This window comes from Onychostruthus taczanowskii, unplaced genomic scaffold (assembly GCF_017590055.1).
Source record: "Onychostruthus taczanowskii isolate IOZ18803 unplaced genomic scaffold, ASM1759005v1 scaffold6, whole genome shotgun sequence".
NCBI classification, from domain to species: domain Eukaryota; kingdom Metazoa; phylum Chordata; class Aves; order Passeriformes; family Passeridae; genus Onychostruthus; species Onychostruthus taczanowskii.
In genome coordinates this window covers 2,347,414-2,362,135 of record NW_024503679.1, presented here as the reverse complement: position 1 = coordinate 2,362,135, position 14,722 = coordinate 2,347,414, and the positions used below count along the sequence as shown (strand labels likewise).

Sequence of the window (14,722 nt, the reverse complement as noted above, 5' to 3'; positions counted from 1 at the left end):
GTGTGAAATTAAACCCATTTCCAGTACAACTGAAACTCAAGCTTGCTTTCCTATCCCTTCTTTTAGTTAGCAACATTTTTCAGTTTTGTTAACTGTGCTACTCAACAGAAAAACCAAGCCACCTCTGAAGAATTCATTGTAGTGTAAAGTGTAAGTGGGCAGCTAACTAAAGACACAGTGGACTATCAAAACACCTAAAATCTTGCTTCTTGATAGTAGCTACAAGTCTCCTACAGGATGACACAAAGTTACTGAGGAAGCTTTCTCACAGATAGTTTTAATTTTGGAATAGTCCTAAATTGGTTCAACATTTACTTCTCCTCTTACAAAATTTACCTTAAGTAGGTCATGTTCACCAAAACATTGAGAGTAGCCCCAAGTCAATTTTCTTGGTTTGGTTGGATCTGTCCAGGCAAAGAGGCATACTTGCCTTGGTTTCAACTCCATTTCCTCTTGTAATCCACTGCAGGTTAAAAGAAAAGGAGAAAATAACAGTATTCACTGGTTAAAAGCACTGATGGAAGTGGTGCAAGCAAACCCCAGTACTAACTACTCCACCCCTCCAGCACTGAGGCGTGAAGGGCCTAAGCTATTGACCCCAGACAAGTCCAGCTGCAGGTAAATCAGCTCTTGCTGATACCCATGTGACATCTTGGGGATGTTTAACCAGGATATCCCCTGGTTAAACAAGCAGTGCTGAATTGCTCCTTTCACATACCTCTGTTTATATCTGAGGGAGTCCCATGGAGTGTGGTTCACAATCAGAGCTGGGGCAGCTCCCTCATGGTAATCTGTGAAGCTTATCACAGTAGAATGCTCTGAGACATTCACATCCACCAGCAAGCCCCCATTCTGCAGAGGAAGTCAGACAAAACCCAGGATTTGTTCTAAGGATTAATTCAAGTTAGAACTATGATAAGCATTATATTACTGAACATGGTACCATTATAAACACGTTCCCTGGTGCTAGGCTAGGGTGAGTTCTCAACTTATAATATTCTTCATTTGAATCAAATTAATTTAACCATGAACTGTGTGTCTCCAACATGTAATAGCTTATGAAGAAATCCTAAAATATCATGTATTGTTTGTTACATATTTAAACAAACTGAAGGCACCCAAGACATACCTCTGCAGAAAGCCCAGATATCAGAGGTGCAGTATACCATTGCAACTTAATAGCAATACAGCTGTTCAGTCTCCTATAAGCTTGTCACAAGTAAATCAACTTGACCACACAGCTGTGAAAACATTAACAACACTGCAAACTTGATTCATAACTACTTTTATGCAACAGAACTGAATGAAGAGCAGTGTACCCATAACTTAAGGCAAAGGTTTTGATCTTGTTGATTTCATTCAGTCAAGATACCATAGGGCTAAAATGGAGAATTAACAACAGACTACACAAAGTCAATCTCACCAATTCTTCCAGTTTCAGCAGAGTACCATTATCCTGGGCTTTAAACAGGAATGGTTTGGATGAGCTTTCATAGCCAACTACTCTTACACAAAGTTCACCAGATGAGTTTTCAGGCCAAAATGGAAGACACTGTAAGACAAGAAATACATGACTTGAACATCTCATATATGTTCAATATGTAACCCAGCAGTAAACAAACAGGGTTGTGTGACTAAGACTATTTCACATGCCTTAGTTCTTATCCAAGTATTTCCTGACGAACATGATCCATGTCTACTAACTCACCTAAATTGAATGACTTGATCAATGCACCAGCACATCCAACCTATACTGTTCAAGTTCCCTTGGGATGTGAAATGTCCATATCATGCCACCAGAAGAGACAGCTTCCATAAGAGAATTGCTCTTCCCCTAAGTGACACCTAAACACCAACTGTTTGTCTACAGTGATATCAAAAGAAAAAAACATGAAACATTACCTCTGAAACTGAGATATAATTCCATTTATTAGTTGGAAGAGAACCATTAGGACCAATTTCTCCAACTTCAAGTTCCAGAGAAGATTTGTTTGCTATTGTGTAGAATGGAGTGAAGGTAACGATCCTGGTAAGGTTGAAACTGCTCATTCTGATGCTGACTCCAACCTGTTGAACAAGGAGAATTTGAGCAAATAATCAACAACAAGCTAAAAAGAAATGTTAGGATGGAAAACAGAAAAGCCAACATCAGTGTTATTACAAAGCCTAACACACAACACACCTGTTCCTCTCACCTGAAGTAAAAGCATAAACCATGCAGTAAAATCAGCAGATTATGCAACAGAAGTAACACAAAAGTTAACTGACAGGTTTAGCAGTAGCATTTTGCAGCTGTAGCTTTTGTGGGGAAAATCCACCAGAAATCCTTCTAGAGTAAATCCTAACTTAAAATGACCATTATCATTAGAACACAGTTAAAGAGTACATGAAAACACAACTCTCCACATCTCTTTACTCTGCTCAGTTGTGAAAATGCAGTCTTGAATAAGGAGTGCAGATCTGAACACTTGCAAACAATCATGAACAATTATCTCCACTATGCATGTTCATCACTGTGTTTTCAAACAGAGAGTACTACATGTTTGTAAAACGTCAAGCCAGAAGAACACAAACAGAGCTTCACAAATCACTGCAACAGATCTTACCAGATAGTCCATGTTATTAGCTGAACACCTGACACATCCATAGCTTCCCACAGTATCAAGGGAAAAGCTGTTGGACCAAGTGCTAGTTGAAATACAGAGCTGGATCTACACACAAAAAACAACATGCAAATAATTCAGTAAACTGATTTTCATTCTGTAGTTAATGCATTATGGACTGCAGTTGTATCACATATAGCAATGTAAAGACAACACTTCAGTGCCTTTAACACCTTCCATAAATTAGGACAATGTAATAATGTAGTATCACTATTCATATTCTGATTTATTCATCTGTGATCGAGTTCTGGGAAAGATGCTACACTAAAAGGTCTCAAAGCAGAGTAGTCCTCATTGACTCATGCTCATGACAGCACACACAGATGGGGAAACAAGCCCACCACTTTGTGGTGCTTCACAAACTTGAAGAGATGGAAGGAAATAATCAAATGAACAGTTTTTCAACCATTTCTTCAACTATTGTTAGGTTAAAAAAGTTATTTAAAAATTCTAAATTCAAAAAAACTTTTTTTCCAAAATCCAAAAGTATTAAAAAAAAAATTCTATTGCAGTACTCTTCACTTGACCATGGACACATCACACCAAAATCAAAACAAAAGGAATGTGTGTAACACAAAACAAAATATTTATAGTGTACATTTCAAATGTCCAAGTACCAAATAAAGCAGCAGTCAGATTAAAAACTACATAAAAATATTCCTTATATAAAATGTGTGTGCGTTTTCTCCCTCAGAGCATGGCTTAAAGACTGCCATCTAAAGTAAGCATACCTTGTTCTTACTAAAAATATTTTTCTTTTTAAATGAAAACAAAACAATATCTCTGTAGTCTGCTGGATGCTTCACATGAGTGTCTTCAGCTCGGTACTGGAGAACTCTGGAAGTCTTGTTGATAATCCAGTAGGGACTGAACACAGACAGGACCATGTGGCTCCCGACCCGCCTCGAATGGATGTAAACATCCACTGTCAGCTCTGAGGCACAGTGAGATGTGAAACACACAGGAAAAAATTCAGACATCCCATCATAAATTTTAAGATGGCCATGCCAGTCTTTGCCTTGATATTTTAACAACACAAGGTCCATTATTTCTCCACTGATTCTTGAATGAAAAACATCTGCAGCACTCCCTTCAGTTAATTCACAGTCTTCTGCAGTTCCCTGTAGCAAAATCAGACAAGGCAAATCAAGTTTTCAACACATAAAAGTTGGGTGTTAAAAAACCAGCATTTTATTCTCTTGTAGGATGTACATCTCAGATACCTCAGTAACCCATGTCTTAAATTCCAATCACTTTCACTTGAGATTGATCCTGTGAATAATTTGAGATAACAGCACTTTACTTGCAGAGCAGTACAGACTGCTTAATTCTGTATCTCAGGAAGGCAAACTAGTTCTAACATATCCCATTTCCACTCCTTCCTCTCTCCTCCATGATTTCCAAAGGATTTTGGCAATGATTAAGATTTCTTATTCATATTCTTACAATACTGAGTGTAACACTGCACTGGACTATGCTGCAGATACACCACCAGGATTTTTCACACTAAAGAACCCCCAAGGCACAAACCTGCCAGTTCTGTCGTATTATTTGGTAGCACAACTTGGCTCAGGCAGTAGCATCCAACAACAACAGCTTTCCTAATTTTTACTGATAAACACTGTATTTAACTGTATGGAACAGTAGCCAGGCTTGATTAGCCCAGGGATGTGAAGACAATAAGCACAAACCCCTGCACAGGTACAGTGACTTCAGAAATAGATATGAATTACTGATTTCTAGCTCCTCAGTCAAAGCAACAGCACTCTGTTCAACATTCTGTTACTCCAAGTACTGAAGTACAATGGAGGTGAGGAAAACTGGGAATAGTGCCAATGGGATGTTGGACAGAAGTGAAATAAAGATCTCAATGAATGTCACAGCCAGTTATGCAAGTACGACAAAACAGAACAAACAAGGATGGTGGTTCTAAATACTCACACCTATTATATTTAATAAAATCACTCAGATTAATGAAGAAATACTAGATACTGAAAATACTGAACAGACAGGAGGAAAACTGTCTGTGTAGCATCCTTCAAAGATTCTTCCAATTTGTGCAAGCAAGATGTCACAGTAGTCATCAGTAAAGAATTAGTGTCAGAATGGAGAGAATTTGCATTTTCTACTTAAAAAAAAAGGTTTAGAAATTACAGGTGCTTTCTCTTATACCTCTTCTTCTGAAGCTAAAGACAGCTTGCAAAACACAAACAGAATCTCAGAAGTATGTAAAGGAAAAGACTAATTCAGAACTGGAGTCCTGTTAAAGGAGCAAGGCAGAGCTGGTCAGGTAAACACAAATTTAAAACAATGCCCAAAACATCCAGAATGAAGTATCTGCCTCATTCATTTACAATAGAAAATACGAAACCCAACATAATACATTCACCTTCACTTCTAAGTAAATGCATTCTTACTCAAAACCAAGTAAAGGATTTACAAATAAAACCATAAAGTAACTTACTTCAAGTAAAAATCTCAAGGAGTATGGTAGAAGATTCCTCACAGTCAGTGTAGGGCCAAGGTGGATAATGTAGGCAGGATCCAACTCCTCTTCAGAACTTGAAATAAAATTTAGCTCATCAGGTACAGCTGTTGAGCTGATTATTAGAGGCAAGAAATTGCTCTCAGTGGCTGGGCACTGTAACAAGCACTTGACTTCATTGCTCCTGTGTAGCTCTTCCCTCCAGGCAATGTAAGTTGTAGACTCCTTGAACTGACCCTCAAATACTCCTGTTGGTTGGACATACAGATGGCACCTGTAAGAAAACAGCAGGAATGGTGCACCATGACTTTGCACTGACACCTAACTTCATCCACTTTAAGGTCACGGCTAATATTCTGAAGTGCTTTTGCAGCACACTAATGACCTAACAAAGACAGCACTTTGGAGTTTTAGTCCAGTCAGGAATGCAAATTAAGGTTTCAAAACTAATGCTGTATTTGTGCATCAGTGTGACAGAGACTGGCCCCACACAGAAGAGAAAATGTACCTGTACGAATGCAAAGGAACATGAAACTCTTCTTCTGGCTTGGATATGCCAATTGGCTTCAGCAACTTGGAGCCTTTAGCCAGCTGATAGATCACAAATGGAATTGAGAAATGGTTCTTGATCTAAAATCAGAATGAGTAATTTTTCATTACATTTCTATGGTAGAAATTTCTATGGTTCAAATTTCTTAAGGAAAAAGTATCAGTAACAACAAGGAAAACCAACATTAGTAGATTTAACCAAATTACTCTAGAAAACTTGAGATGTCTTAATACACAAGTATATGAGAAAACTCTAAGTCCCAAGAATTGAAAAACATGTTTAAAACGTCATGTAGCATAAAAAGCATTCCCAATGCTGAGGATATTAGAAAGCCAAACAGGAAAGGGAAAACCAAAGGAAAATTCACGTGACAAACAGAGCAGAATACTTAGTAACTGGCCTTTAAGTAACATTTTGGAAAAGTATGGTCTTGCAGAAATGCCTTAAGGAAGAAAAGGAAGGTGACTGATGGAAGAGCAGTGCTTTCAGGGCTGGTGCCTGGGGCTGGTTTTTACCTGCAGAGGGGAGCGCACAGTAATGACTTTATTTCCTTCCGCAGCATCGATCTGCACCACGATGGAGTCCGGGCGGTCGGCACCGTCTGTGACGCTGTACAGGCGGCGGCCTGGCTTGGCCACAGGAATGCTCAGTGCCTCCTTGTATCCCTGAAGTTCTGATCCACAAAAACAGACAAAAGTCTTTATTAGCAACATAGATCACGTTACCATTTCCTATTTGAACAGTACGTAAGCTACTCAAAGCTCAGCAACAACCAGGACCAAAGTATCCTCTGGCAAAAGGCCCTTAAATGGTACTTGAGTACCACTGAAGGAAAGTTTTGGGGTCCAAATACTCCTCAGCTATTGTATTTGTGGGGACCTTTGTGGGAGGAAGGAATGATGAATCTGACTCCATGTTCTCAGAAGGCTCATTTATTATTTTATTATACTATACTATATTAAAGAATACTAAACTATACTATACTAAAGAATACAGAAAGGACACTTACTAAATGCTAAAAAGATAATAATGAAAACTTGTTACTCTTTCCAGAGTCCTGACACAGCTTGGCCCTGATTGGCCAATGAGTCAAAACAAAATGAGTCAAAACAAAACAATGAGTCAAAAAATTCACATCAGAAACCAATGAAACAATCACCTGTTATTAAACAAGCTCCAACCACATTCCAAAGGAGCAAAACACAGGAGAAGAAAATGAGATAATATTTGTTTTCCTTTTTCTCGGAGGCTTCGCAGCTTCCCAGGAGAAAAATCCTGGGTGAAGGGATTTTTCAGAAAATGTGAACGCGACATACAACTTTAGATTATGATTTATACATAGCATGGAAAATACTGCAAGCAGTTATCAAAGGTATTTGTTGGCTGAGTTCATGAACACAGAACAATCCTTGTATCACCAAGTACCTTCATATGGGATGTGGTGGAAAGGGAAAAACTCAGATGATTACATATTAGTGGCTGTTGTAACCTGTTTTGTTAGGAATATTTCCTGGCAAAGCTAAAAACACAGAATGATAACTGGTCTCAAGTACCTGGGTAACTACAGAACACCAAATATAAGTAGTGATAGGAGAAATGGAAATCCTGTTTAATAGGAGCTGGAACACACAGGCCTATGTCACAGGGGCCTCTAAGATGGTCTATCAATGAGTCCACTAGAATGCCTTCCAGTTCTCCCAAGGGGTAGGAAAAAATATCACTCTTTTCATTTTCTGAAAGTCTGGAGTGGAGGAATTTTCCATCTTTTTAAGAAGCCCAGTACCTGTTTTGTGGTGTTTTTTTAATTGGCATCAATATTCAAAGGTAATTCCAACACAACACACTTGACCTGAATTTCTACCACATTGAATTTAACTCCCATCTTCCCATGCACAGCCTGTCACAACAAACAGCACTCCTCAGCATAATACCTAAATTTAAAGAGAAGACAGAGCTTTCCTGTCGGTGCAACGCAGACAACCTCCCTCGCTGGGGTGCTTCAAAAACAGAGTATTCCAGTTCCATGCTCTGACCAGCTTCTATTTCATTCACGTTTTCTTTTTCAGCTGAACCCACTATCCGAAAATTGGAGCTAGGAAGGACTTTGAGAGAAACACCCAGAGCATTTTTCACTATGATAGGTGCTGTCTCTTTAAAGGAATAGCCAAAGGTGGATGCAGTTGCTTCTGAAAATGCCTGTAAATAAAAACATACAATATATGTCATACATAAATAGCCACAATAACATACCTGTAAGGGCTTTAAACGACAGCTCCCAGCAGCTACCTTTTTAAAGAGGAGAGGCATTATATACAGCAAGACCTATGTTTTGTATAGTAGTATTTCAGGCAAGTACAGGTTACTTCCAGGGAACCTAGTTTTATTCTGTGATTTGCAGCAAATGTTGATGCTACAATAAGCCTTCATGCTCCTCACGGGGAATTTTTCCAAATCTTAGGTTGTAAGAGAAACATAAGATCTGGGACATAGAAGTCACAGGGAGATGGAACACATACAAGCTCAAAATTCAACCACAACTTGTACTTACTAACTTTTGTTTGGTTACACAGAAGCCACAGTCACTGACTGCCAATACAGACTTAGTGTAAGCAAGTACTTAGAGAACTGCTGTTCATTTGGAATTAAAAAATAAATAGACATGTCACATTCTGTAAAAACAGGTTGATTTAGTGAGCAAAATTTCCTCACCCCAGAAAAAAAAAAGGAGGGAAAAGTAGCTTCAACCATTCATAAGCACACCTACTAACACAAGAAAAATAGGGGTAAAAAGTATTTTTAACACATGGGACATTCTACTCCTGCAGTTTAAAGGCCAATCCTAAAATGCACACTTTTCTTAGTATTCAAGTAAGCAGAAAATATGGAAAGGAAGTAAATTTCTGTTTTGATATTTCAGAAGGAGTATTGTAGGAAACAGCTGTGTTTATTAGAGCATTTCATGTTCATTTAACCTGCATGTAAGACACTCCCTTAAGTCCTGCATAGGCACATTTGTTGCTCTAACACAGAAGCTACTTCTTTCAAGAGATAACTCCACCTCTTTGCTGAGCCTGAAGGAGGTGAGTAAAACTCCTCAGCCCTTCCAGGCAACATTTTTCAGAGCTGAAGAGGAGCCATTGACTGGCAGCCAATATAGTTCATAAAACAAAGATAATCAGAATTTCCTATGGAAGCACATAACTGAGCACCTTCTGCCTGTTGGGGTTACCTTGGCTAGGTTACTGAAAACAGTAAGACAACATTTGGATATTGTTATATTCATTGTGTCCATCGAAGAGATGTTAATTGCAGTTTGTGGCTCAGGAATAACAATGAAATCATCCCCAGGCAGCAGACTTCTCTCCTGGACAGGGTTAGTCTTCATCTAAAAGAAAACTCTCATTAGACAATTACAAACCTATAGGTTACTTTCTGCTACGTTAAAACAGGAAAAAACTACTTGACTTACACTTGACAATTGTGCTAGCAAAGTAACATCTACTTTGTCTTGTAAATCTCAGATGCTTTAAACAAACATGGAAATTTTACACCAGCACAGAAGGCAAGTTAGTTTCTCTTCTCTGCGTGGTTACATGCTTCATTGTGTCCATGCACTGGTAATTCACATTATAGATAAACCTGAAGATCTCTAAAGAAAGATTTTTTTTTTTTTTCTCATGTAAAACTGCATAGTTCCTTCAAGGAACAGCATTCAAAAGGTCAATGCCCCATAAAACTTTGAAGAAATTTAAAGTTTTAACTAAATTTAAACTATTAAAATAGTTGCCTGTACAAACCATTTCACATTATGTCAAGCATCTTTACATACCTCCAGCTTTAAATTCCATTGCTTCTTTCCTCCTTCAACTCGTTCAATAAGTGGCTCCCACACTGCATAGGTTTCATTGTAATAGTGAACCTGCAGAAATAATCAAAATTAAATAAGGTATTTAAATACAAAGCAATCATTATGAAAAACATTAATAAGAAAACAACAAATCTTCATTTTATGTTCTGCAGGTGTAGTATTAACTTCTACTGGTTTTAAAAACTAATACACAGAATAGTAATATATCATATATTTTTCAAAAATTACACCATTTTTCAAGAGTTCATTCCCTGGCTTGCTTTGAGAGCAACCAAGCATCCTGGTAACACCATATCTTTTTAACACTTTCAATAACATAATCAAGTTTCTTATCTTCCACCACATGGTTTGAGAGAATGACTTTGAGACCAGGAACTTCAATGCCACAAGTACTTTTTAGTACTATGAAATAACCATTAGTTTGAGCCAACTATAGTCTGAATCTAGTCCACTGGAATGATTCCTCTAACTCATAGCCAGCACCAAGTTTTAATTTGTTTCCATCACTGCAAATCTGAATAGAAGCTGTGGACTCAAGAGTTCTGGATTCTCCCTTTCAGCTGTTTTGCTCATGCCTCGTGGAAGCACAGTGACTTCCCCCAGAGGTGACACAATTAAGCATCCAAACTCCACCATGATATGCACACATGGCAATGGAAGAAGGCTACTTGTATATCCAAGAACAGAATGAAAAATGAGGTCATTTGGTAAAATGACAAGGGGTAGTAAATGCATTGCATAGAGCAGCTGCACATCTGGTTGTATGAAATTTTAACATGCTGTCTCCATCGGAGACTTCTACCATCTCAGAATGGTGTCTATTTTGCAAAAAGACTGTAACTTCTACCTTACCAATAAACACAATGCTAGAGAAACAAACAAAATGGGGGGCTATAGGAGTTAAATGTGACTATTCAAGTAAGCCAAGGTCATTGTTCACACAGCAGAACTTGAATATGCAAAAATAATACAGAAACACAGGACTAGATTATTTCACATTATGACTGCCATTAAAATCTATTACTTACTTTCTGTATAAAGCATGTTATGCTTACTTGCCTGAGTAAAGAACCCCTGAGAGCATTTCAAATTAAACCTAGTATTAATTCAGCATATATAAAGCATACTAAAAAGTTACTTGAACTCAGACACTCTGCAGAAGCGTTTTAAACTGCTAAGAGTTTGGCCCCGCATACCTCCAGTGACGTATCAGCAGTGACCTCCATCAGTGAGGACCAGTTTTTAAGAACACCTGAAAATGTAGATTCCACTAACAATAAAGGGACAGTTCGATGGCCCAGGCCACATTCCAAGGTCATCTGAACTGATTTCACTACAATATCAAATTTCTCTTGCTTCAGAATTTGTTCACGATCCTTAAACGTTTCTGTTGCTTCTGTGGCTATGTCAACACCAAGAAACCAAGCATTGCACTCATCCACAGGCTTCACTTGCCACAAATTCTCAGAAACTTCAGTTGCTCCTCTAGAATCCTCCTCTGTTGTTTTGGGTTTTAGGGCAGCCATAATGGTCACAACAGTATTCAAAATAATTGGTGAGATCTTGAAAAAAGAAAAAAGTCTTCAATTAAAATACAAAAATGTAAGATAAATGGAAATAGCAAACATGAAAAGTCTTTTAAGAGATGCAACTTAATTTCCAAATAAAAGAATCCATTCATGGACCTCCTCTTCTTTTCCTTTCCTGCAAAATATCCCAAAAATAGTGGTGGCAGCAGCAGGGGCAAGAGTTATTTTGTAACTTTGGAGGGAAGTGGTAGGAGGAATCCCAGAATCTGAAGTATTTAACTTATTCCTTTCTAGTCAAGGGACTGTCAAAATGACAAACATACAATGACTTTTTCCAAAACAGAGCAGTTCTAAAATGCATATTTCTGGAATTAAACTAATGGGAAAATAAAAAAAAATGTAAATAATATGAATGAAATAAAAAAATTAAAATTTAGAAAATAATAACAATTTATAAATAATTTTATTAAAGCCCCACACAACAACAAAAACCAAGTTACAGTTTGAGAAACATAGCTCTTCTTCCAAAGACAATTTTATTAATCTTACCTTAATAGTTAGTTCCTCTATTGTTACTGCCACAGTGTGTAACCCTGAAGTGTGCATCATATTTTCCATGACCAAAGAGCATGGCCGTAACACCTGAGTGAAAAACAATTTGATTATTAAGGTGACTCCTTAAATCTAACCTTTTCATAAGGTCTTGTATTTTTTCACTCCATAGGCCAAAGGGGCACTGATCCCATGAAGCAACACCATGTTTCACAGTAAAAACATTCTATATAGTGCAACAATCCCACATCCCAATTTGCACAAGCACCATTTGTACTGGCAGGCTAAAAGGCAGTGAAATAAAAGCTTCTGACATAATGCTTAAAAACCAGACAAAACAAAAGCCCAACACACAGTGATAAAATAGTTTAAAAAATACCGAATCCTTAAAAAAAACCTAAATGCATAAGGGAAGATAAGCACATGTGAGATGAAGCACACAGGCCTCCTTTGTGGCTCAGTGCTCCCTTGGCAGGAATGTACCAATGAAGTTTCAGACAAAAGGCTGCTCAGGACTCTACTGCAACAAGGAAACCATCAGGCAGTGAAAAACACTGCAAAAGGTCTTGGGCTTCTAAACCCGCCTGTAGGAATGTGCCCCCAGTTGACAGAGTGACAAAATTATCCTTTGTCTCCTAAAAAAAGGAAAAAAGCCCCGAAGTTTCTCTCCTCAATTAGGTAAAAAGACACCTCACAGGGCCTTGGGGACTTCACCTCAAACTTAGGGATAGCCAGCTGGACAGAAGACAAAAAGTCCCACCTGAGCAATTTACTAGAAAAAGAAGAGAACAAAGGAAATAATCGCTTTTGTGAGGTGTTTCACCAGGAGCAAGAACCTCTTGCCCTGGCTCAGTTTTTCTCTGTAAAGAGCTTGTTATTTTGCCTTTTATTAAACCTTTTCTGTTTCCAATACTGCCACAGAAGCCATCCTGCTGATTTTATGCCATCTGAGGTGGCTGAGCTATCTAGGGTGTGATAGAGAGCTCCAAGAGCTTATAAGACCTGCTTGAGGAGACCCTTATATCACCCCTCATACAGTTTCTTCACTTAGAAACTTTTCATGTAATTTACAGTGCACAGCACAGGTTTTAGACAGAGCTCTAAGTGCTCAAGTCCTACACCTACTAATGAAAGATTCACCTTGAAATGGCACAGGCCCCTCCTCAATTCTGAATAATCAGTGATATGAAAACAGAGTTGTGAGTGCTGTAGATATGCCAGCTAAGGGATGTGCCTGCCACCCATTCTAATAGTTTTTTCATCATGAAACACTGGTTTCCTTACCGTAGTAACATTCTTGCCTTGTTTTTCTTTGAGAAAAGCACAGGCCAACACTCTGAAGGCTTTCACTTGAGCAGTCATCCTTTGTGCAAGCTTGTCTGATGTCAGAGAAAAGTCACATTGGAAGGAAACTTTTAAGGCAGGGGCATCAGCATTGGTCAAATTAGCAACAAATACAATTTCTGGATCCATAATCACAGCTTTTACTGCCATGTTTGGCCGTACAGATATCTCTGTGAAAATAAGTTAAAAAAACCAAAACACCTTGATTAAAAAAAACAGAAAGAGGAAAGCTATCTACTGTGTCAATGGCGAATCTACACATTCTGAAGAATAAACTAATTTTCTAAGTCTGATGCCAAGCATCTTGAAAACTTTTGGATGAGTAATTTTCAGAATGAAATCTGCAAAGGAAGGAAATGGAGATGGGTGGAAACTGGTTTTACAGACCTGTATCTGCCTTGGATTTCCCAGAAGCAGCTTGCTTTAATTGGAATTGTGCAGATCCTTCAGCTGAAGATACTGGCATTGACTTAATGAAAAAATGTGCTACTGTCAACAAAAATTCCATACTAGCACAGATGTACAGCTTGTCAAGGACAGCAACAACTTCAGTTCCATTTTTATCCTGCTTATATCTTATATCAATCATAGAAATGTCATTTGTGTCATCTTTCTTGTCTATCATTCTGGAAAACAAATTCAATAAGAAACATCTCAAACATCGTAACACATAGATCTTGGAAAAAAAAAGATGCATAAGTACTGCCATTTTTTCTCCCCATGCCCTTGATAAAGAAGAATTACCACATAAGCAAGCAGGATTTTTTCCAGAAATAAGAGGGTAGAGGCTTTTCTAGCAGAAGAGTAATTTCAATTTAAGACTAGTGTGCTACACTTTTAAAAGTATGCATGCAGCACACAACAACCACACTGAAGCTTCAGTGCACACAAGTCTTTAGATGAGGCTGGGTGTCCTCCATTCAGCTGTTCTACAGTTTACTGCACTTTGCCAGCCTCCAAGATTTCTTTTTGTTTTGGATAACTTGAGAAATCAACATAAAAGAGTAGAAACTTCTTGAACATTATTAATATTGTTCATTGCTTAAGCACAGATTATTACAGGCCACAGCTGACAACACTACTGAGTTTTATCAATTCCATGTGATGCAAAGTACAGAACAAGGAAAAAGCCTTCCTCATCAGCAGGAGTTTTTAATTTCTGATGCATTCAAACCTACCTTGCAGTCACATTCTGAATTCCTTCTCTGAGATCATCCAAGGTACATGCTTTGAGTTTAACAGTGATATCCATGGAGCCATCTGAGAACATCTCCCCTGCGGATGCCATGAGATGCAGCCGGAGCTCACCGAGGCGCAGTTTGTCACTATGCACTGAAAGCAGAGATTCCTACAGAAGGACAGAGTGCAGGGTTAGCTACCACTGAGCAAAACTGTGAGACATGTCCCTTGCTGCTAGCCATGTGCATCATCATCCAGGAACTGAAGGATCTGATTAGCCTGTTGCTGTCATCAGTCCTCCACTTACACAAATGAGTTCAAGAAACTCACTGAGACCTGCTGGGCTGCAGTGAAGTTGTTTCTGCACCACAGTGCCTGCAGTTGCTCAGAATGCATCACTGAAGGATAATCTATTTGAACTCTTGATCCCTTACCAAAGGATCCCTCCACTCTCATCACACTAACTCATCTACAAGAGCACCTGAGCAATAATTGGGAATTATATGACAGTGACATTAAAATAAAATCCCATTACAGTGTCCTTCTTCCCTG

The 14,722-nt window shown here is 38.4% G+C and overlaps 1 protein-coding gene across 3 annotated transcripts in view; it reads right to left on the bottom strand.

Moving 5' to 3' along the window:
- Window positions 1–14,722, bottom strand: part of VPS13C (vacuolar protein sorting 13 homolog C) — a 75,547-nt gene that overhangs the window by 19,712 nt on the left and 41,113 nt on the right. For all 3 annotated transcript variants that reach the window (XR_005953704.1, XR_005953703.1, XM_041418584.1), the window contains exons 48-64: window positions 14,170–14,339; window positions 13,379–13,617; window positions 12,932–13,161; window positions 11,645–11,737; window positions 10,763–11,128; window positions 9,528–9,617; window positions 8,928–9,083; window positions 7,630–7,894; window positions 6,214–6,371; window positions 5,657–5,778; window positions 5,128–5,422; window positions 3,395–3,784; window positions 2,607–2,711; window positions 1,903–2,067; window positions 1,424–1,552; window positions 719–852; window positions 337–463 (exon numbers count right to left, since the gene is read on the bottom strand). Coding sequence is in view for 1 of the 3 variants with exons in the window: in XM_041418584.1 (XP_041274518.1) it covers window positions 337–463; window positions 719–852; window positions 1,424–1,552; window positions 1,903–2,067; window positions 2,607–2,711; window positions 3,395–3,784; window positions 5,128–5,422; window positions 5,657–5,778; window positions 6,214–6,371; window positions 7,630–7,894; window positions 8,928–9,083; window positions 9,528–9,617; window positions 10,763–11,128; window positions 11,645–11,737; window positions 12,932–13,161; window positions 13,379–13,617; window positions 14,170–14,339 (3,234 nt within the window). In the remaining 2 variants the exon portion in view is untranslated. The remainder of the gene's footprint in view (window positions 1–336; window positions 464–718; window positions 853–1,423; window positions 1,553–1,902; window positions 2,068–2,606; window positions 2,712–3,394; window positions 3,785–5,127; window positions 5,423–5,656; window positions 5,779–6,213; window positions 6,372–7,629; window positions 7,895–8,927; window positions 9,084–9,527; window positions 9,618–10,762; window positions 11,129–11,644; window positions 11,738–12,931; window positions 13,162–13,378; window positions 13,618–14,169; window positions 14,340–14,722) is intronic.